Here is a 24623-nt window from a genome sequence, read left to right as displayed (position 1 = left end):
TTAGGTGCTGTGCAATGATAAAAGAGAGCTGCATTTGGGAAATGTTTTCACATATTATTTTCTGTCTTTCTCTACTCCCACTTCATGTTCTCTCTCATAGCCTGGTTTCAGAAATTATAGTCAAACTATTGTTAAAGTTCCCATGAAATTATAAAATTGGAAAGATATACCTGTGTCTTCTGCTTTTTTTTATGATGAGGCTGCACAAGGGTTCCTCCCTATGTAAAGAGGGGGAACACTCCTCGCAGTGCTCAGTAGCCCAGACTATCTCAAGGATTGATGACAAACAGCATTCCAGTCCTCTGAGCTACTTTTCTGGCCGATGGCTGCTCCTTATTCCCATAGTCTTCTTCCTCCTTCCCACATCCTCTTCATCATCCTCCTCATTCTCCTAGTCTTCCTCATCTTTGTCATCATCTTTTTCATCTCTGTTGCCATCAGTGTTCTCTAATCCTCCTCCTTATCATCATCCTTTTCTCCTCACCCTTATCTTCCCTTTTTCTCCTCATTCTCCTCATTTTATTGTTGTTTTAGGGGTGACATATACTAATGCAGGGTAAAAACTTTTAAGGATTGTGGAGTTCACTTGAAACATTTTTCTATTATTGCAATTACTATCTTTTAAATTCAGTATTCTCTGCATAAAATTTTGATTATTCATGCTGCGAGGAAATCGTCGTATCTTAATTTGAATTAGAACCTTTAGGGTGTAATTTTCAACTTATCTCTACATTTAAGTTTATCATAGAAAAATAGGCCTCCCAGAGTGTCTGTTTTTTCTTGACATTACTGAAATTGTATTTTAGTGTATAGAGATTTAAATCATGCACTGATTTGTGTAACAAGAACCAGACATAAAGGCTACAATAGGTGTACACAATAAGTATATCAAGAAAACCATCTCTGACTGCATTAAAAATTAAATGAAATATGGAGGAATATGCAATAGCGCAGCAGGTAGGGCATTTTCCTTGCACAAGACAGACCCAGGTTCAATTCCTCCATCCCTCTCAGAGAGCCCGGCAAGCTATCGAGAGTATCTCGCCCACAAGGCAGAGCCTGGCAAGCTACCCATGGCGTATTCGATATGCCAAAAACAGTAACAATAAGTCTCACAATGGAGACAGACTGGTGCCCACTTGAGCAAATTGATGAACACCAGAATGACAGTGATACAGTGACAGTGCTACAGTGATGAAGTACAGCTTGTAGGGCATTTGCTCCCTGACCAGGTTTGATTCCCTGCACCCTCCATGATTCTCCAAGTCCTGCCAGAAGTGATGCCCAAGCACTGTCAGGCTTGACAAACCAAAATACACAACAAACAAAGCAGCGGGGGAAAAAATGCATGCAGATGTATACATATATATTTATAAGATATATTTATAAATATAATTATAAGTCCATATATATATACATGTGGTAGGTGGTCCTCAAAATGTAACTTATATGATGATTCTAATTTCTTATCATATTTTCTTTTCTCTTAGATAAAGTTGGTTTCTAAGACTATATATGTTTCAAGGATACTGTTTCACATCTCTTTAAGATGTATGGTACCTCAATACACCCACAACTGAAATATCCCTCTACCACAGCCTGCTTCTCCTCTCAGTTCTGCACTCTGAATTGAAGCGCTTGTGTGGCTTCTATTCTCTCTTTGATTTATTTTTTATGTTCCACATACATGAGATTACTCACCTGTATTTTCCCCTCTGACTTATTCCACTTAGCATGATCCCCTTTGTTGCCTTCTGTTTCGTGACAAGAAGCAACATAGATGCTGTCAGTGTTTCAAATTACTGTTCTTTAGAGAGTTATCTCAGAGTTGTATTACCTGATAATATCGTAGATATATTTTCTTCATTTTACAAACTATTTATGCATTTTCAGTAGAGGCTTGATTACTTTCTACCAATATTGCACAAGAATTCCTATGTCTCCATACTCTGCGCAATATTTATTTCTGAGCTTTTTGGTTTTTTTTTTTTAAAAGCTAGTTACGTTTCATTTTAATCATAATTGCCATGGTGTTAATGTTAGAAGGGCAGCGCTATTACATTTAATGCACATTACAATTATAAAAATTATCATAAAAACATCTACAATTTCAAAGTTATGGTAATTTAAAGAGTTTTATTGCCACCATTGAAGAAAAATACTACTTGTATTTTACAAAGATGAATTATATGCAATAGTATTATAAATATGTGTATAAATGAAAAGTTTTAGTTATTAATATCACTGTCATCCAGTTGCTCATCGATTTGTTTCTGAGCTTTTTGATATGTGGCAGTCTCACAGGTGTGAAGTGATATCGTTTTTTTTAATTTTTTTTGGTTTACATTTACCAAATAACAGTAATAATGAGCAATTTTCACATACTTTTATGTGTTCTTTGGTGATTTTCTGTTTAGCTGTTCTCTCCATTTTTTGATAGAGAAGTTTTTCTTCTTTTTGAGTTCTGTGATATTAGCACTTGATTAGATGAAGCATATACAAATATTTTCTCCTGCTTAATAGGATCTGGGGGGATTCTGCTCTTTTTGGGGGGGTGTCATACCATATTTATAGGACTTATCCTGGATTTTACTGGTGAAACTGAGTGGTCATATGCGGTGACATCCCTCGGATGTCCTTTTGGTAATATTGTCATTTCCTTTGTTTTTTGTTTGTTCACTTGTTTGTTTGGATATGGAATTCTGCTTTGATATGTACCATAATATTAGTATAGCTTCTTTCATATTGCCTCTGTAAGGAAAATAATGATTATTTTAAACTTTAAAATTGACATTTATTTCAATTCTGATTTTCTTTGCTTTTATTAATATATGCATATTTTAATATGCACTTTTAAATTATATCTTTATTATACATTGATATAACACAAAATTTAATAGACTTTTTGTTACTTTAAAAAATATTTTTATGGGGCTGGAGCAATAAGTACAGCGGGTAGGGCGTTTGCCTGGTACATGGCCAACCGGGTTCGATTCCCAGCATCCCATATGGTCCCCTGAGCACCACCAGGAGCAATTCCTGAGTGCAAGCCAGGAATTACTGTGCATCGCTGGTTGTGACCCCAAAATACAAAAATATATATATGTATACGTATATATACATATATATATATATTTTCAGTTATAATACTGAAAAGGTAATGGTATAAATTTAATTTAAAATATTTTGTAAATATCTGTTTTATTTATTATTTGAATCTTAAAGGTTTAAAAACACTCTGAATGAAAATCTCACTATTACATAGTTTTTTGTTTTTATTTATTTATTTATTTTATTGAATCACCATGTGGAAAATTACAATGCTTTCAGGCTTAAATCTCATTTATACAAATTTATACAATGCTGAAACAACCATCCCTTCACCAGTGCCCATATTCCACCACCAAAAAAAAAAAAAAAACCACCAAAAACCCAGTATACCTCCCATCCCGCTCTCCCCACCCCTGAACTGATAAATTTTATTTTACTTTCTCTTTACTTTGGTTACATTCAATATTTCAACAAAAACCTCACTATTATTGTTAGGACTTCCCCACTAGAGTCAGACCTGTTGTGAAGAGATATGAGGTCGCGTGGCCGGGATAGCGGCCGCGCGGTTTTGGATTTCTGTATTTTAGCAACTGAGTCCAGAGGAATTTCTTCCAGATATTGGATCATTGCAAGTTTGTAACTCTCATCTAGTGGTCCTCATAATATGGCGGTCACCACGCCCTTCACCCCCGGCAAGGAAAAAGGCGAGAGAGAGAGAGAGAGAGAGAGAGAGAGAGAGAGAGAGAGATACCTTTCCCCTCCTGGGCAGGCATGGGGCTGTGGCTTAGTTCTCAGTCTGGAGACATTCTGCAAGGAGTTGCTGATACCAAAAGTAGTTTAGCTGGCCTCTGGAGTCATGCTCGTGCAGCTGCGTGGCCCCCGGGATCACATCTCAGCAGCGACTATTACATAGTTTTTTTTAATCAACAATATTTTAGAACATGTATTATAGTTGTTTTATTATATTTTTGGCAATCTGAAGATTGCGTGGTGGATAAACTATATGTGTGAAAATATTAAAAGCAAATTAATTCTTTTTTACCTGATACGTTCATTGAAGATTATTCAGAAAACAACATGAAAACTTTTAAATGCACTTGAATACTGAGCTCACTCTATCTTTTAATTTCCCATTTTTCTTATTTTTATAGTCTAAATACCTCTTATTTTCCTTTGCTTAATTAAGCTATTTTCCAGATAAGGTATTTATTTTTTGAAATATTTGAGTTTCAGTAAAATACAAGTATTATTATTCTGAAACCCATGACCAAATAGGCACTAACATTTTGAATGTTTTAGAAGTTTGTTTTTATTAATTTTTGAGCCTTTGAAGTACATTATTTTAGCTCAGATCTCATACTCTAAATGCCCAAAGATTCTCATGCTCTAATTTTTCCAAATAGTTTTGAGCATCCTGGTGAACTTCCTTTGTACATCAAACTTTTCTAAAATTTATCTTACATTATTTTCCTTTAATTTTTCTTTTAGTAAAATTGACCTAAATTTTAAGTATATCTTTCAAAATAAAGACATATACTTGATAAAAAGGAACTATATGTATCTGGTTCTAGTTACAAACCAAACCACTGTATTTTAATCATGACTTTTTAAGTTAATAGTTTTAAGAGGCTGAGCCTTTGAATGAAAGTACTGATTAGATACCGGCGTGATAGTCCTGAGTTTGATCCCTCACACCATAAGGTCCATTGAGGCCCACCAGGAGTGGTCCCCGAGCATAGAGCCAAGAGTAAGACCCAAATACCACTGACTAGGCAAAGAAAGAAAAGAAATGAAGAAGGAAAGAGAGAAAAAAAACTGGAAGAGAGAGAAAGATGGAGAGACAGAGGGAGGGAGGGAGGAAAAGGGGAAGTTTTGACTACTATCATTTCATATAAAAAATATTTTACTTTACTCCAGAAAATTGTCACTAATATGAAATTTGCCTTTCCTTATTTTCTTTGTCATAAAATCAGAGGTAACCTAAAATGTCTGATCATCTTCTTCACATTAAAAATCACAACAAAAATTTAGGGGCTGGAGCGATAGCAGGGTAGGGCATTTGCCTTGCACGAGGCCAATCTGGGATCGATTCCCAGCATCCCATATGTTCCCCCAAGCACTGCCAGGAGTAATTCCTGAATGCAAAGCCAGGAATAACCCCTGAGCATCGCTGGGTGTGACCCAGAAAGCATATATATTATATATATATATAAAATAACAAAAATTATATATATTATATATATAATAACAAAAATTTAAATGAGGCCATTTAAATTTGAAGGTCATTCATTTTACAAGGATGTTTTCTCCTCTTCTCTTTACCTAAGGAAACAGAGAAACTGAGATTAGAACTGAGTGAAAGCAAGCAACACTTGGAAGAGGAGCATCAGAAGGTGGCACTGGCCGGAGAGGAGTGCCTGAAACTGACAGAATTGCTGAGCAAGTCTGAGCACCAACTGCACCTGTCCAGGTACTCCCTAACTCCGTGATGGACCAGTATCATTCCACTGATTTCTGCCACAGGCTTCCAAACAGTTGTTTGAGTTAGTCTTAGACATTCAATTCAGGCATGGCTTTTAGGCATCTAACGAATACTAGAGATGTAATGAGCAAAACATGCAGATAGGTGAATGATAAATATGACAGGATTTACTGATATATTCTGAAATTTCCCAGCTACAGTGATTGAAATTTAGGTATTTTCCATAAGGAAAATTATATATTTTTCATATATTTTTCATATATTTTCACTATCTATATAGTTTGCCAACTGCCTTTACAAGCAACAGAAGCAAAGAAAAGAAAGGAGAGAGAACAAAAGAAAAAAATGGGAAGAATCATTTTCAGATTTGTAGTATCTGAAAAAATCCCAGTAAATTAAGTAGTGAGGAAAAAAATGCTTAATACTGCAGAATAATAACTATTTCTTTAATGTGCATAGAAGGAACAGAGGGAGGGAGGGAGCAAGGGAAGGAGGGAAAGAGAGAGGAAGGGAGGAAGGGAGGAAGGGAGGGAAGTAGAGTAAGAAAAGCCTCTCCAAACAGTATAGGAGAAAATTGGTCAGGCATATGGAAAAAACAAAAATGAACTCAAATCCTTTTCTAACACCATGAACAAGTCAGCAAAAGTGGATCAAATATTTTTAAATTAGACTTGAATATATAAATTATATTGAATAAAACACAAAAATTATACTGAGTAAAACATAGAACACTTCATGACATTGAATCATTGATTTCTCTGTTTCCTCAATATTTTAGAAGAGTTTAGGTATCAACGGCAGTAAGTGTTCTCTGAAGTTTTGATAAAACTCACCAGTAAACCCATCTCGACCAGGACTTCTGGTTTTAGAAAGATTCTTGATTACTGTTTCAATTTCCTTGCTTGTAATTAGTCTGTTCAGGCTTTCTTTTTCTCCACTCAGTTTTTTGGGAAAGTACATGTTTTTAAAAATCTGTTTATTTCTTCCAAGTTTTCCAGCTCAGCTATATGGTTCTCTACCTGTGCAATCTGCTACTATGATTTGCCATTGTGCCCTTATTTAGTTGTTTCAGTTCATCTAGTGTGTAATCTTGTCATTCTTTGTTTCAGTTGTTCTTTGAGTTGGTTGAATTTCTTATCTCGTGAATGCTTAATTTCACTGGCTCTCATCAACCAGGCAGGTCCATCAGCTAGTGAATGACAAGTTCATCAGGCGGTGAACATCTTTATCCATCAGGCCAGTGAATGTGCAAGTCCATCTGGTCGGTGAAATTCTGGGAATATGGTTCACTGGCCTGTTTGACTTGCACTTTCACCAGCCTGATGAGTTTGTATGTTCACTGGCCTGATCACTTGCGAGTTTCCACCCTGAAAGACATGCACTTCGCTGGCCTGAGTCGTTTTAAACCTCCAATGTTAACTTACAGAAAAATCAAAGAACAATGGGGAAACTAAGGACACAAATCTTTTGTCAGACAGAGATCCCAGGCAAATCCATAATCCCATTAAAACTCTCAAGCCTTGTCACAAACATGGTAGGCGGAGTGCTTACCACTGGCTCCGTTCTCAGGGATCTTCTTGCACTAATTTATGTGGTGTCAAGAATTTTAACTCTGTCATCCATGTGCTGAGATAGTGCCTTAACCTTTGTACTATCTCTGGGCCCATTTCTGGCCCATTTTTGGTCATTCCCAGTGGTTTTCTAGGTCTAAACCTGAGTTGGTGTCATTTCCAGGGGTACTGTGAAATCTGGTGCTAAGAATTGAACTTTGGACTCCAGTATACAAATCGTGCACTCTATCCACTGAGCCATCTCTCCAGGGTCTGTCTTTTGTATTTTTAAGTGTTTGAGGGGAAATACAAATAAAAATACTTCGTGACAAGTAAAAGGCATATATCTATAAATAATGTTTTATGGAACAGTTTGTTTTATTTTATAAGTGTATTCTCTAAGTATTGTATATGGAACTACCATGACAGAATATTATTCTCAAAGCCTAAATATTCATTGTCTAATATATACAGGGAAGAGTTTTCCAACCACTCAGGAAACTGTTTAATTCATGAAAGAAGTCAAGAGTGCATGAACATTAAGAGGTTTAAGAGTGCGTTTATTTAAAACAGTTACTAACAGATAATGTCGGTGAAAATAGATTGGTTTCCCAAGAGATGATTGAGAGGAACCTCAAGTCAAACAAAAGTGAAGTAGCACTGTAGCACTGTCCCGTTGTTCATCAATTTGCTCAAGCAGGCACCAGTAATGTCTCCATTGTGAGACTTCTTGTTACTGTTTTTGGCATATGGAGTACACCACAGGTAGCTTGCCAGGCTCTGCCGTGCAGGTGAGATTCTCTCGGTAGCTTGCCAGGCTCCCCAAGAGGGGCAGAGGAGTCTAACCCAGGTTGGCCACATGCAGGGCCAACACCCTGATGAAATCAGAATGAAGTCTCAGGTCGTGGTTTGCCACTTAGGAAAGTATCTTCAAAGGACATTTAAGTAACAGGAGGCCAGGATGAACTAATAAGGTCAGAATTCAAGGGAACTCCAGTTTCTAACCTGTCTTACCAAGGTGATTTATTGATCCAGCTAGTGATCATAAAAGGAGTGGCAGAGGACAATAATCATTTTGTTTGGGAATTTTGGTGGAAATGCCAGTACAGTGCTAGTGTAAAGAAAAGGCTCATGACTACAGTCATATGTGGGTGCTTTCCCTTAAAGATCACAGTCATGGTCAGGGAGTAGGTAAGAGTACATAGAGAGAAAAATAAAGTTGAAATTGTTTCACATTTGGGGAATTAGAGACTATGACAAAAGGACTATCTCAGAATTATTTTTTAATTAAATCACCTTGAGACACACAGTTACAAAGCTTTGTATGGTGCGGTTTCAGTCATGCAGTGTTCCAACACCCATCCCTCCACCTGTGCACATTTCCCACCACCAGTGTTCCAACCACTCCCCAGCCTTGTGTTATGAAAGGCACTCTCTCTTTCCCTCTCTCTCTCTCTGTCTCTCTCTGTCTCTGTCTCTGTTTCTCTCTCTGTCTCTGTTTCTCTCTCTGTGTCTCTCTGTCTCTCTCTCAATCTGTCTCCCTCCCTCCCTCCCTCCCTTCCTCCCTTCCCTCCTCTCCTCTCCTCTCCTCTCCTCTCCTCTCCTCTCCTCTCCTCTCCTCTCCTCTCCTCTCCTCTCCTCTCCTCTCCTCTCCTCTCCTCTCCTCTCCTCTCCTCTCTTTTTTGGGCATTGAGTTTTGCAGTACAGAAACTATCTCAGAATCTGGTGTGTACATTTTCAGTCCCAGTTTCCATGGATATTTGCTATTTATACAGTAGTTTCTTCAATAAATCTAATTTGGTACTGTAAAAAAGACTAGACATATTTACTATAGTTGAACATTAGTAAATGATTTTGTAAAATTAAAAGTTGCCATTTAGTCTCATAATTTTTTTTTAATTTTGTTTTTGGGACTGGAGCGATAGCACAGCGGGTAGGGCGTTTGCTTTGCATGCGGCCGACCCAGGTTCGGTTCGATTCCCTGCATCCCATATGGTCCCCTGAGCACCACCAGGAGTAATTCCTGAGTGCAGAACCAGGAGTGACCCCTGTGCATCGCCAGGTATGACCTAAAAAGCAAAAAAAAAAATTGTTTTAATTACCATGTTTTATAATACTGCTATATTAGGTTTTATGTCCCATTATCAAAAATTAGCTGACCATATACCTGAGGGTCTGTCTCTGAATTTTCTATTCTGTTTCATTGATCTGAAGGTCTGTCCTTAATCCAGCATCATGTTGTTTTAATTACTACCACTTTATAGTACAGCTTGCAATTGGGGAAAGTGATGCCTCCTATCTTCTTTTTCCCAAAGGTTGTTTTGACTATTTGGGACGAAGAGGGAGGGGGGAGGGGTGTTATTGTCCCATATGAATTTCAGAAGTGTTTGATCTATTTCTGTGAAATCTGTTGTGGGTATCCTTATAGCGACCGATTGAATCTGTATGTTATTTTGGGCAGTATTGCTCTCTTGCAATCCCTGTCCCTCGTAGGATATTCTGTCAAACAGACCTTTGTTTGGGGCCCAGTCTTTGGAGCATGAGCTCTACTGATTCGGCCAACCCAATAAAACTGAGTTCTCTCACTACTTGTTGTATATTGCTCAATTTTTCACTGTCTCATGGCGAGAATTTCCACAATATATGGAAGGTCAGCTCTTTGGAATTTCCCTCTAAAAGATTTTCTTTTTAGGCTTTACAATTTAGTCTGCGTGAGTGTTTGCCTGGAGGGGAAATTACTGACATTTGGGCTGACATGACTGTAAATTAAATTTCTGTCTGTTTCCTCTCTGCTCTGTAGACTGGAAAAAGATAGCATTAGGCAGAAGTTCAGCAGTGAAGCGAAGGCCCAAGCCCTTCAGGCCCAGCAAAGAGAGCAGGAGCTGACACAGAAGATACAGCAAATGGAGGCCCAGCATGACAAAACTGGTAGGTGGTAGGGAAAGATTAGAGCCTGGGCACTCACTCACGAGCCATGCCCACCCTTACTGTGAAATGACATCAGGAACACCTGTAACCTTTGGCTGGCCAATGGGAGAGATGCTGACTACATCAGAGATTCCACATATTAAATTATGAAAGAGAAAATGGAAAGTACTGACTCGTTTGTTTATTTCAGAGTGCTGCTCTCATATCTGTTGCACCATTTCTCATATGAATTTATTCACCCATTTTCAAAAACATGAAGCTGAGAGCACAACAAAGTAGAAAGACTATTGGCTGTCTTTTTTTTTTTTCTGTTTTCAGGCATACGTGTAAACAGAGCTTACATTACATTAGAGTCTCTTGTATAGCATTGTACAGTTCCCACACTACGCACATTATAGCTACTCTAAAAACCTAATGAATGAGTCAGCTTCAGCATCCAAACTGGAGAAACGCTTTAGCCATTCACCAGTTCTTAATTCATTCTCACAGCTGGATGTAATTCAAGTTCCAAATTGATATGTTCCTTTATTTAATCTTTGCAGATTCGAACATTTTTAGCATAAGCATGATTTCACCAACTCCCCCAAATAAGTCTAGTAATCCTTTGAACTCTTCAGATTCTCACATTGTTGTTAAAATTCACTAATACAAGGGTTTAACTGCAGCTTGCAGCTTGACTAAAAATGGATATCTTTCATCACATTGACACCATTCTGCAGTCTAAATTGGCCAGTTAACTCTTTACCTTTAATTTGAAAGTAAAATGCACTTTGAAAATAGGCAGTTTACCTCATGAGCGGAGGTGAGGGGAGAAGGCAGCTGGGAGAAGGCAGCTGTAATAGAGAAGGGATCACTAAGAAAATGATGGTTGGAGGGATCAGTCGGGATGGGAGATGTGTGCTGAAAGTAGACAAAGGACCAAACATGATAACCTCTCAGTATCTGTATTGCAAACTATAATGCCCAAAAGTGGAGAGGGAGTATGAGGAATATAGTCTGCCATGGAGGCAGTGGGAGGGTGGGAAAGGGGGAGTATACTGGGGATATTTGTGATGGGAAATGTGCACTGGTGGAAGGATGGGTGTTTGATCATTGTGTGATTGTAACTCAAACATGAAAGCTTGTAACCATATCTCATGCTGATTCAATAAAATAAAATTTTTTTAAAAAGAAAATAAGCAGTTTGATCTGTTCAGTCAAAGCATTATGTAGTTTCATTCACTTTTGAGTTGTATTTTCACAGATAGCGTTAGTCAAATCAAGACAGTATTAGTAATTATAATTCCACATCACATACTCCCAAGCTGATTATACTATTAAAACAGAAGTTTGATTGATCCTGTCTCTTCCAGGAAAATGTTGCTTAATATTTTCTTAAGAACCACCTTAAGAACAGTTCCTTTTTCTTTTGCACCAAAGTATCTCACTCTTCATTTTCCTCGACCATCAATCTTCATTAAAGCACATATTGTTGACAATGAAATTAAAATATTTTAAGGTAAACATATTTCATCTTCATGATTAGAGAAGTATGTGCAATGATGTTAAATATGAAAAATATTTTAAAATATAAATTATAATTTAAAGGAAAGTTACTTATTTGACTTTAAAATTATCTGAGTTGTGATCATTTTTGACACCTGGTGTATATAAAATTGTTAAAATAAAATTATAGTATCTATTACATTTAGTGAGGCTTTTGATAATTTATCAACTAATTAAAACATTACACCGAGTGGTATGATCAAAAATGTTTTTGATAGGGGCTGGAGTGATAGCACAGCATGTAGGGCATTTGCCTTGCACGCAGCCAACCTGGGTTTGATTCCCAGCATCTCATATGGTCCTCTGAGCACCGCTAGGAGTAATTCCTGAATGCAGAGCTAGGAGTAACCCCTGCACAGTGCCGGGTGTGACCCAAAAAGAAAAAAAAATGTTTTTGATATATAATTGATGGGAAAATAAACATCTTGAATGATTTAGTGTCTTGATAGATTGGGTAGTACTTTCACTTAGGGCATTGAAAGTGATCCTAGTGCTAAATTGAAAATGTGTAATCATCTTACTGCTTTTGCCACTCAGCATATCAGTGCAAAGCTGTAACAAATACCTTATATTTGACATGCTGTTCTTGTTTTTTCTAGAAAATGAACAATTTTCATTGATGATATCCCAGAACACAATTTTGAAAAAGTTAAAGGAAGAGTGCTGTACATTAGCTGAGAAATTAGAACAAATTTATCAAAAAAACAGGTAGGTTATATATAATACTTTTATATCTATGTGAATACTGTAATTTTTTCCTTAAAAATAGACATTTCCATTTTTTTATAATCTAACATAAAAATTATATTTAATATTTTATCTGTATAAATTTTTCTTAGTTGTCAAAATATTGCTAATGATTATGCACATGTACTATGCTTTTAATTTTTAAATGTTTAAAACTAAAATTTGATTGTCAGGACAGAGAGGTCAGGATTACAATTCTTCCACAAGGATATAGACCAAACAAACAGTCTTTAGGTTAAATGAAAATAGATTAAACATGTATGTTTATATAAATGAACGTTGATAGTACTTTGAAATAAATGAACAAAAACTGTCCTTTTCTTCCTCTAAAATATTTTGTTTATCACAACAATAGTTTATAAATCCATTAATTGTGACCCGTAATACATTTTGTCTGATCATTTTAATAACATATTAATAAATGCATTATTTTATATTCTAATGTGTAAAATACATAAGTCCTCTGCTTTGACAATAATTAGCAAATCAAATTCAGTAGAATCACTGTATCACTGTCATCCCGTTGCTCATCAATTGCTTGTTACTGATACCCGCTCAGTAGAATATTAATAAGAGAATATTAAAAAGAAACACAACTAAAACTAGAAGACGGGTAGCTGAATTGTAGAAAAATTGGTTGTCAACACGTAAGTAAAAGGGTTGGTATCCAAGATGTATATTCACAAAGGTCAGCAACAAAAATTGCAAATACCTGCATCAAAAAATTAGATGAGAAAGTGAACAGGGACTTCTCTGAGGAAAACCAATAGATGCCAATGGGTTCATGAAAAAGTGCTCACTATTACTTATTATTAGGGAAATCAGAAAACAAGACAACAATGAGATGCCATCTCACACTAGTGGGAATAGCACATATTTACGGGGCTGGAGAGATAGCACAGTGGGTAGGGCGTTTGCCTTGCATGCGGCCGACCCGGGTTCAAATCCCAGCATCCCATATGATCCCGTGAGCACAGCCAGGGGTAATTCCTGAGTGCAGAGCCAGGAGTAACCCCTGTGCATTGCCAGGTGTGACCCAAAAAGCAAAAAAAAAAAAAAAATAGCACATATTTAAAATACTGGGAACAATGTGTGTTGGTGTGGATATGTTGAGAAAGGAACTCCTATCCACTGCCCGTGGGAGTGTTGTCTTATTCAAACCCTATGAAAAACAATATGGAGGAGGGTTCTCAGTAAACTTAAAACTGAACCAACTTAAAATATAACCCAGAAATTCCACCTTTGGGAATCTACTCCCAGGGCAGAAAACATTCATTCAAAAGCACATACATGCACCAATATTCATTGCTGCACTCAGTACAATAGCTAAGATTTGGAATCAACCTAGATGATTAACAACAACAGATCAGTAGATTATGAACCCAAATATATATATATGTATATTATATAAAATACTTATTTATTATATAAAATACTTATTTTAGCAAAATAAGTATTTTATACTTATTTTAAATTATATATAAAATACTTATTTTAGCAAAATAAGTATTTTATATATAATTTATCACATCTCAAGAGGATGCAGGACCTGGAATGATGCAGTGCGATCAGAAAGGCACACGTCAAGTTTGAAGCATCTTTTTTCCAAATCATTAGTGATTATATACTTTCCAAGATCGGGAAAAAAAACCACAATTTCCTACTACTAATAGAGGCAATTATCCTATTACAGTAAATCACATTTCCCACTTACTCCTTTATCAACAATCACTTACTAGTTAAGTTGTTAACTACCATAATGCATCGAAGTGTCAACCTAGAAAAGCAAGACTGGGGCTGTTCCCAGGTCTGGGTAGCACAAGGAGTTCTTTGAGCTCAATGACCGTGTTTCCACAGTCAATTCCCAGACCTAAATTCAGCCCAAAGTTACTGTCTCAGGGGCTCAGCCCATCTTCTGACAATAATTTATATTTATATATAATTTGTATATAATAGAGTTATTTAATTATATTGTGTATATATATCACATATATTCATCATATATATGGATTTTTGGATCATGAACATGTGATATTTATAAATATATATAACATATAATATAATACAATACTATGCAGCAATAATGAATTAAAAAATCATGCAATTTGCTACAACCTGTATGAAACTGGAAGATATCAGATTTACTGAAGTCAGCCAGAATAAGAAGTACAAACACAGTATTATACATGATATTTAGAGTAACTGAATGAGGAAAAATCAATGGCTTAACGGGGGTTGCTTTGATCACCCTGACCCCCGAGTATTGGGATGAAAGAGAAAGAAATGGAGTGAAGGAAAAGGGGAGAAGGTATAGATGAGAAGGAACAGGGAGAAAGGTTGGTTAAGGGAATCCAGGTACATCGATAGTGTTAAGGAATGATTTAGCTAAATATCCAGAGTCAAAAACACTGAAATCATCAGTCCCAAACTTTAATAACCAAATGAAAGAAGTGCCTGTCAAGGTCACAGGCTGGGATTGAGAAGCAGAGGAGGGGCAGGAGACAGATCTGGGAACACTGGTAGAGTCAAGTTGACATCGGTGGCAGGCTTAGTGATGAAATGTTGTGTGTCAAAATCCCAACTTGAATAACTTTGTAACTCTTGGTGCTTTAATAAAATCATTATGTCACTGTCATCCCGTTGCTCATCGATTTGCTCGAGTGGGCACCAGTAATGTCTCCCTTGTGCGACTTGTTGTTACTGTTTTGGCATATCGAATATGCCATGGGTAGCTTGCCAGGCTCTGCTGTGTGGTCAAGATACTCTCTGTAGCTTGCTAGGCTCTCTGAGAGGGGTGGAGGCTTTAATTAAATGAAATATGGAAAAATCAAATTAAGTCATTAGAAACCATATCATATAATTTAAGACAAAATTACCTGATCTATGGTTTATTGTATTAAGAGTGCTTTATGATAATTTCATTGTCTACTTATCTTTAAGAATAGCACTGCAGGGGCTGGAGCAATAGCACAGCGGGTAGGGTGTTTGCCTTGCACGCGGCCAACTGGGGTTCGAATCCCAGCACCCCATATGGTCCCCTGAGCACCGCCAGGAGTAATTCCTGAGTGCAGAGCCAGGAATAACCCTTGTGCATCACCGGGTGTGACCCAAAAAGCAAAAAAAAAAAAAAAAAGAAAAGAATAACACTGCAGAAGGACCCACTCGGATGGGAGATGCAGGCTGAAAGTAGACTATAGACCAAACATGATGGCCACTTAATGCCTCTACTGCAAACCACAACACCCAAAAAGAGAGAGAGAGAGCAAAAAGGAATGCCCTCCACAGAGGCAAAGTAGGGTGAAGGGGACGGGGTGGGGGTTGTGGAAGGGATACTGGGACTATTGGTGGTGGAAAATGGGTATTAGTGGAGGGATGGGTACTCGACCATTGTATGACTGAAATGCAAGCACAAAAGTTTGTAAGTCTGTAACTGTACCTCATGGTGATTCATTAATAAATTAAAAAAAATAGAATAGCACTGTACTGTAGCACTGTTGTCCCCATTGTTCATCGATTTGCTCAAGTGAGCACCAGTAACATCTCCATTGTGAGACTTGTTGTTACTGTTTTTGGCATATTGAATATGCCACATGGAGCTTGCCAGGCTCTGTTGTGCGGGTGTGATACTCTCAGTAGCTTATCGGGCTCTCCAAGAGGGATGGAGGAATCGAACCCAGGTCGGCAGCATGCAAGGCAAACACCCTACCTGCTGTGCTATCAGTCCAGTTCAAATTATATTCTTTAAGAATATAATTAGGAAAATTAGAATGTCTAAAAGATAAAGGTGTGTTATGTGCTCAGTATGTATAATTTATTTGCCATTTAAGACAACAGTTATCGTCTCCTTTTGATTATAAGGAAACCAATACTCCTTATAATACATTATTTCTAACCTCTCCAGTTAGAAATAACGTATTATTTCTAACTGGAGAGGTGAAATATCTGAAGTTTTAAAGTTGATTTTTTTCTAGTTCTAAAACACTTGGTTTTATCATCAGTACAGTATCTAACTTCTAATACTGAAGAAAGTTGATCTCAAAATAGTTACATTGTAAGTTAGGCAAGAAAGAACAAAAATTTTTTTTTGAGAAGTAGACATTAAATGGCATGTGAGACTTTGGACCTACCCCACCCCCACCCCCTCTATAAAACACATATGTGTTTGGCAGTAAAGTGAACAGACATCAGCTGCTCCTGGAAGGTGTTTCTCCATGCACCTGTGATCCTTCGACCCACGTCTGCTTGGACCCAGTGCACAATGTGTCCAGGCACTGTTGGGGAAAACTGTTCCCCAACAAGCACTGTAGCACTGTTGTCCCGTTATTCATCGATTTGCTCGGGCGGGCACCAGTAATGTCTCCATTGTGAGACTTGTTACTGGTTTTGGCATATTGAATACGCCTTGGGGAGCTTGCCAGGCTCTGCCATGCAGGCAGGATACTCTCGGTAGCTTGCCAGGCTCTCCAAGAGAGATGGAGGAATCAAGGAATCAAACTCTGGTTGGCTGCGTGCAAGGCAAACGCCCTACCCGCTTTAATTGATGGAACAAGAAATATTAATATAAACATTCAGAAATGTAGAGATAAATTCATAATAAATGACATTTTTAAAAATTAAAAGAGGGAGCCAAAAGATAGTACAGTGGATAAGATGGTACCTTGTATGTAATTGACTCAGGTTTGGTCACTGACACCACACCACTTATACTGGGCCCTGCCCAATATGATCCCTGAGTGATCCCTGAGCACAGAGCCAGGAGTAATCCCTGCACATATGTGGTCCCAGAAAAACAAAAGTAAATTTTAATTAAAGGGGGGGTGTGGAGAAATTGCCTAAGAAACTGGATGTATTGTTTTCATGAAGGAGACCTGCATTTGATCCCCAGCATTGCATGGTTTCCTGAGCACTTTGAGAGTGTCTCCTGAGTTTAGAGCCTTGAATAGCCCAAGAGCTCCATTGCATCTGGCCCTAAAATTTACATTCCTCACAGTTTAGCTGCTTTGGGAATCAACAGACAGATAAACACTGCCATTTTAAATTATCATGCTGGTTAGAAATATGTGATTTTACTCAAGTACCACTAAAAGAACAATTCTGCTCTAGAAATTAGTCATGGGAAAGTTTTCAAGTGGGAAGAGAAAGGTTTAAGTTACATACAGATGTGCTACTCCAAGCTGTTTATTCAGAGGCCACACCTGGCCTTCTTATGGGGAGTAAGGGAGGGCAAAACCTTTGGCTGCTAAAGGCTCTTCCCAGGTCTGTTCTTAGGGTCGCTTCTGGCAGTGCTAGGGGAAAACAGTACTAGAGATCACATCTGGATCTCAGCACGAAAAGAATATGCTCCCTCCAGCCTGTTGAGCTGTCTCTCTGACTCTGTGGTTGCTTTTTTTAATAGCAGTGTAGGTGGCCTTTAACAAGTGCCTAGCAAACATATGCTAAGTAAATCATAGTCTCTAAAAGTGGTTTGAAAGGAGCCAGTGATAACACAGCAGATAAGGCCTTGGTTCAGTCAAATTGCATTATTCCTTAAGGCCCCGAGCCATACAGGAATGATTCCTGAGTACAGAGCCAGATAATCTTAAGCCCTGAGCATAGCTGAGTGTGGCCCAAAACACAAGACAAACAAAGAAAAATTCACCACTAAGAGGATTGCTACATATGATAGTGATTACTAAGTATAATAGGCATTTTATAAATGTTTAAAAGCATGCATATAAATATGTAATTGTTAATTTATAAATGAATGCTTAAATAAAATATAAAAATACATAAGATTTATAAATAAAACCAATAGAAATTGTTTCTGAGGAAGAAGAGTTGAGGTTAGAGATAAATTTTAATTTCTATTAGAATATACTATAAATAAAAATATAAAACACGTACCACAAAATACAAATTATTTATACTTATCATTTTAATCTAATTATGTAGAATAAGTTCTTCCTTTGTTTACCACTAGATACTGTACAACGCATATATTCATCTGTGTTTTGAAATTTCTAAAATATTTTGCACAAATATATTTTATTTGGGATACGGCTAAGTAGTGGACTGGAGCGATAGCACAGCGGGTAGGGCATTTGCCTTGCATGCAGCCCACTGGGTTCATTTCCTCTGCCCCTCTCAGAGAGCCTGGCAAGCTACCCAGAGTATCTTGACTGCACAGCAGAGCCTGGCAAGCTACCCGTGGCATATTCAATATGCCAAAAACAGTAACAACAAATCTCACAGTGGAGACGTTACTGGTGCCCGCTTGAGCAAATTGATGAGCAATGGGATGACAGTGACAGTGTGACAGTGACGGCTAAGTAGTAAAGCACATGCTTCCCATGCATAGGACTTGAGTTTGACTTCTGCTTTCTTAGAATGGAGGTGGGAAGATTTCCCTTTCTTCCTAAAGGTCCATCAGCTGCCACTTGCACTTGATATCTCTGGCATAGAAACAGCCCAGGTCTACAATTAAGCAGCTAAAGATTCCCAGGTAGACCAGTCTCTGGATTGAGAACTGTAATAAGCCCTTCTTGAAACGATTGTATAATGAACACTTTGTAAACCATGGTTTTCTAATTTAAAAAAAAATTAAGACAAATTCAATCCCTACCCTAAAAATTATTTAGTTATATATTTACATATGGAATTTAAAATAATTTTAAGGTTTTACAATAAAAACATTGTTCTGAAAGTTAAAGACAAATATTGGATAATCTCACTCATATGTGGAATATAAGGAATCAGAGAAAGGGATGAGATAAATTCCAATGTAAACAAACCCTTTGGACAGGACCAGAAGAACTGATAGTGAGGAAACATGGGACAGTGATGGAGGGATCTTAAAATGCTGGTGGAGGTCTAGCGTGATAGTAATAGTAAAAATAAAAAACTATGAAACAATGACTTTAATACTTATAAACTATGATGCTTCAACACAAATATAAATTTTATATGCTCTGGTAACGAATCATTTCTGTGTTTTCCTCCTCTCCAGATCAAAAATTTTTCAGTTCAGTCAAGAAAAAAAGTACATATGTGAGAAACTAGAAAAGTTACAGAGGAGGAATAATGAACTGGAGAAACAATGTGTCCAGCATGGAATACTACATGAGAAAATGAAACAAAGGTATTAAGTGTTCAGTGGTCCACTGCTGTGCGCTATCTGTTTTATGTGTGTGACTAAAAGCAGAATGGGTAGGTGGGCGGTTGGGGAGATAGTTCAAGTGGTTGGAATGCTTGCCTTGCTCTGGTTTTGATTTTTTTTTTTTTTTGGCTTTACTTGGTCCAGGAAGTCCCTGCGCTTCCCTCAGCACCATGAGCTGAAGCATCACCGCTCACCAGTTCCTCACAGCCAGGTGGATTATTGCAGGGAGTGTGGGCCCTGGGCTTTCTGAGTGTAACTTGACAGTATTCCCTCTGGAGAAAACTGCAGAATGGGAGAGCTGTAAAATAGAGCTCATGATTACTTTGGTGCTCAGAGGAAAGGCTTAGACACCAATATTTTTATGTATTTGTGTTTTCTCAGTTTAAGCGTTCTTACATATAGGAAAGCACATCTCTTTACCATTCTTGAAAGGCATATAATATGACAGGAAAACCATCCACTTTCAAAGGGTAATTAACAAGGGGAGGGAGTTGATTTTAAAACTTTTCTAGAAATTATGTTTTATGGGAATTTTTTAAATGATTAGGTAGGAGTCAGGAGATGCAGCAGTTACAGTATAGACACCTGACTCAGTTTGATTACCCAGTTTGGTTCATGGTTCCATATAGTCCTGGAGGACCTCGGCACCACTGGGTTGGCCTGAGTATCCCCAAAAATTCAGGACCTAAGCAGCATTTCACCCTTGCATTGAAGGCATGCCAGGTTGGCTTAGAATTGTTGGTGAGGCCCTGGTGGACCTGGTGGGGACCTGGTGAACCTCCTGAGCACATTTTGGAGGCACCTCAGCCCCAAACATATCTGATAAGCATACAGAGGTTAAGCGTATTCACTAGAGGTTATGTTACCATACTGCTAGAGTCAAGATTTGACTTTGAACCCCACAAAGAAGTAAATTACTTCTCTGCCCATCAATTATTTTCATTTATATAATGGGGTTAGTGATGCTTGCTTTGAAGTGTGATATGAAAATTAAATATGTGTATGAAAAGCACCTCATTCACTGCACCTTACTAAATATCAGTATTTGCTTCTCATCTCTAGATTGAGAAAGTCAAGTTCTGATAGACTAATCCATTTGAGTAAAAGAGTTCAAATTCGAACCTTCTGACTCAAATTCACTTTCTTTTCTTTTTATTTTTTTTTAATTTGGGGCCATGTCCAGTGATACGCAGGCACTATTCCAGGATAAGTGCTCAGGGATAAGCTCCCAGAGGTACTCGGGGATCATGTGTGTTGGGATCAAATCTAGGTCTACTGTATGCAATTCATATGCCCCCACTCATTGAATTCTATCCCTGACGCTTATTTTCTTTTCTATGCAATGTTTTATAATAGAAACAGCCCTAAAGTATTTCCTGTAAATTGACCTCTTCAAATATCTGTAATAATGATGAGTTTCCAGGGGCAAGGGTAGGGGGAATCTCAGTATTTTACAGAACTCAATGAACTGATTTATATGGACATGGCAACTGCAAACATAACAGCAGTTGGGCTTTTTTTTAAAATATGAAATGATTTTCTTGGCTTCAAGCTTCCCACCCCTATTCCATTGACCAGCTCCCCAAGGCCTTCTCTGTTTTAATATTTAATGTAAATGTTTCAAATGTGAAAATGTTTGGGGTGGGGAAATAGCTCAAGTGGTAGAACTTAAGCCTTGAATGTGTGAGGCCTTGACTTATCTTGTACCACATTCTGTCCCCCACTCAAGCATCACCATGCATGACCATTGTAGCTTCTGTGTTACTACTGGGTGTAATTAGTATAGAAAAATTAAATTATCTGCATATAGTTGAGAGAAAGTTAATACATTTAGAGACCTATTTTATTCTTTTAAATTTAAAAGTAAATATACGGTCACTGGGAAGTGTTTTCACAATTTTTAAAAGAATGATTTTTTCTTTGAGGTATCAGGGATCAAATCCAGACTTCATGCATGAAAACCTGCACTTTATCATTGAGACACATCACCAGTCCTATTTTTTACAACTTTGATTGTATGCTCTATTTAATGGAAAGGCACTAAAAAAATATTGGATTTATCACCAAATACTACATAATAGTATGTGTGTACATATATGCATATGTATGCATATATAAAAATATTTATGTGCATATATGTATATATATATATATTTAAGCCTAGAAACTTTTAGGCTAAAGATCAGCAGAGTTATTCTATTAAGGACCTGTGAGTAAAAATTTTAGGTTTTGTGGGCTACATGTGATCTCTATCTATAGCTACATGTCACACAGGCTATTGTTGTTGTTGTTTTTTTCACGAATTTTCTGAAGCAAACCATTCTTAACTATGCCAACAGAGCAAGCAAGAGGATTCGACCCTTGTGCTATAAACATTTTTCTTGTATTTATATATTGTTTTTAAGAGTTCACAAAATGCAGTCATAGATATTACCTTATTTTTTAAATAAACCCAGAAAGTAGCTATTATTAACATTTATTTCTAGATGGAGAGCGAAGGATCAGTAAGATAAAGCTGCTAACTAAAGATTCTAATAGCAATTTAATCATCCACTAAATAATTAGATTGCTACTACATGTCATATTATTCACCACATGCTGAGAAAGTAATAGAGTTTTTATCTTTGTAAGGAAAATAAATATTGACAGAATTTTGCAAATACCTGATTAATTATAGTAACTGTCAGTTCTGTGAAAAAGAAATATACTTTGTGATACAAACATGTTCAAAAGGTGGGGGATTTACCGTGATCAGGAAAGGTTTTACTATGACAATGAAACTTGAAATGAACCTGTAAGTGATGAGGTAGGGATTATTAGCATTTTACAGCAAGAGTGCAAGCTGTATCCCAGCCCACAGCTTTTTTTGTAATGTACACTGGCGTGATCATTCATTTACATGTTTGTGTGTGTTACCTATTGTCTATGGCTCCTTTAGTGATATGGCATATAATTCAGTACTTCAGCGAGAGATTGATCTGCTGGTTACAAAGCCTAAAATTGTTTCTTTCTGGTACTCCATAAAAAATTTTCTGGCTCCTGTTCTAGATGAAGCAAGACTGTAAAATTGAAGGTCCTTAGAATCTTAGAGGAAGGAAAGAAAATATGTGTTAAACATAAAAAATAAGGAAATGGAGTGGCATGTGTTAAGATAAAAGAGGGAGGTGAGGAGCAGGCCTTATTTTTACTATAGACTTATTACTCTCCTCTGTTAGTAAACATATAAGGTGATTTAATTTGCATTTATAAAGTATCCTTCCTTACTGGGGAGATTTCTTGGGACTTCATTATGGGGCTTTGCATGCATCCAACACTGGTTTAATCTACAGCAACATGTGCACTCTGTCCTTTGGGAGTCTCACTGTCTCGATCCATAGTAGTCCCCAGTACTGCAAAGTCCAAGCAACACCTTATCCTTGGTCTCTCACATTCAACCAAGCAACCTGATTGAGAATCACTGAATAAGGCCCCTAGGTTCCTTAAGCATAATAATAAAAAAATAAAATAATAAAATAAAATAATCTGGCTCCAGAAAAGATCATGGATTGCAGCAATACTATGATGTTTATACAGGACCAATTAGGAAAGTATTAGATACGTTAATGGTTAAGTGATGCTGCCAGCTTGGACTCAGTGTGATAATAATGGTACTAGAGAGAAGTAAACATACACAGGGCAACAAGTATCAAAAAAGATTTAATAACTGATAGGCTAAGTTGAGTAGAGAAGGGGACATGATGTGTCAAGGATAATTCCCATATTTCTGGCATAAGCGAAGGTTTTAAGTAGTGCAACTTATTAAGAATTAGGTAATACTCAAAAAGAGCAGGTTTGTGATCTAAATTTCAGTTATAAAGTTGGTTTTGTTGTATGATGTTTTGAGTAGGCAGGTGGACATGAATCTAAGCTCCAGAGATGCACATGATCCAGAGAATGAAAGTTCCATAGACCCACTGAGTATATTTAAAACCTTGACAATAAGTGGAGCCACCTAAAAATTAATAAAGGAATACTTACCTGGCAGGAGATACGATGCCATGATCATGAAGATGGTTTTCCCAAGACAAGACTTATCCATTGCACTTCAGATGTGTTCACCCCTGACATTTCCCCAAATGTGGGAAACTCAACTACATAATTTATGGAAATGGGGACTGTGTTCACACCCTCTCCTGGTAGAATGGTAGCACTGTAGCACTGTGTCCCATTGTTTATCTATTTGCTCAAGCGGGCACCAGTGACATCTCCATTGTGAGACTTGTTGTTACTGTTTTTGGCATATTGAATATGCCACGGGTAGCTTGCCAGGCTCTGCTGTGCGGGCGGAATACTCTCAATAGATTGCTGGGCTCTCCGAGAGGGACAGAGGAATCGAACCCAGGTCAGCCCCGTGCAAGGCAAAGGCCCTACTAACTGTGCTATCACTGTGCTATCACTCTAGCCTCTCCTGGTAAAAATAGAAATAAAGGAAAACACAAAGAAATTAGTAAAAGTTCTTAGAGATTCCTAAACAGCACTAATGGGAAGCATTGTCTTTTTTTTTTTTTTTTCATAGTCACAGACTTGAATTGTGATTTTTTTTTTTAATTTTTTTTTTATTTATTTATTTTTAATTAGAGAATCACCGTGAGGGTACAGTTACAGATTTATACACTTTTGTGCTTATACTTCCCTCATACAAAGTTTGGGAACCCATCCCTTCACCAGTGCCCATTCTCCACCACCCGTAAACCCAGTGTCCCTCCCACCCTCCCCAATCCCATCTCCCCCCCACCCCACCCTGCCACTGTGGCAAGGCATTCCCTTCTGTTCTCTCTCTCTAATTAGCTGTTGTGGTTTGCAATAAAGGTGTTGAGTGGCCGCTGTGCTCAGTCTCTAGCCCTCATTCAGCCCGCAACTCCCTTCCCCCACATGGCCTTCGACTACAATGTAGTTGGTGATCGCTTCTCTGAGTTGCCCTTTCCCCGGAACGTGAGGCCAGCCTCGAAGCCATGGAGTCAACCTCCTGGTACTTATTTCTACAGTTCTTGGGTGTTAGTCTCCCACTCTGTTATTCTATATACCATAGATGAGTGCAATCTTTCTATGTCTGTCTCTCTCTTTCTGACTCATTTCACTCAGCAGGGAAGCATTGTCTTTTAATTATCAGTTTTAAATCATAATAAGGGCTGGAGCAATAGCACAG

At 37.6% G+C, this 24623-nt stretch overlaps 1 protein-coding gene and 1 non-coding gene across 8 annotated transcripts in view; both read left to right on the top strand.

Annotated features, from left to right (window-relative positions):
* Positions 1–24623, top strand: part of SDCCAG8 (SHH signaling and ciliogenesis regulator SDCCAG8) — a 108719-nt gene that overhangs the window by 70988 nt on the left and 13108 nt on the right. For all 7 annotated transcript variants that reach the window (XM_055147519.1, XM_055147515.1, XM_055147514.1 and 4 more), the window contains 4 exons: positions 5379–5521; positions 9884–10011; positions 12156–12264; positions 19289–19420. In XM_055147519.1, coding sequence (XP_055003494.1) covers positions 5379–5521; positions 9884–10011; positions 12156–12264; positions 19289–19420 — 512 coding nt within the window. The remainder of the gene's footprint in view (positions 1–5378; positions 5522–9883; positions 10012–12155; positions 12265–19288; positions 19421–24623) is intronic.
* Positions 23448–23613, top strand: LOC129398933 (U1 spliceosomal RNA). Its single transcript, XR_008626799.1, has one exon. It is a non-coding gene; the product is annotated as a U1 spliceosomal RNA (small nuclear RNA).

Source organism: Sorex araneus, chromosome 9 (genome assembly GCF_027595985.1).
Source record: "Sorex araneus isolate mSorAra2 chromosome 9, mSorAra2.pri, whole genome shotgun sequence".
In the NCBI taxonomy this organism is placed as follows: Eukaryota; Metazoa; Chordata; class Mammalia; order Eulipotyphla; family Soricidae; genus Sorex; species Sorex araneus.
The sequence above is the reverse complement of the archived record's forward strand: the minus strand, read 5'-3'. Positions and strand labels throughout refer to the sequence as shown.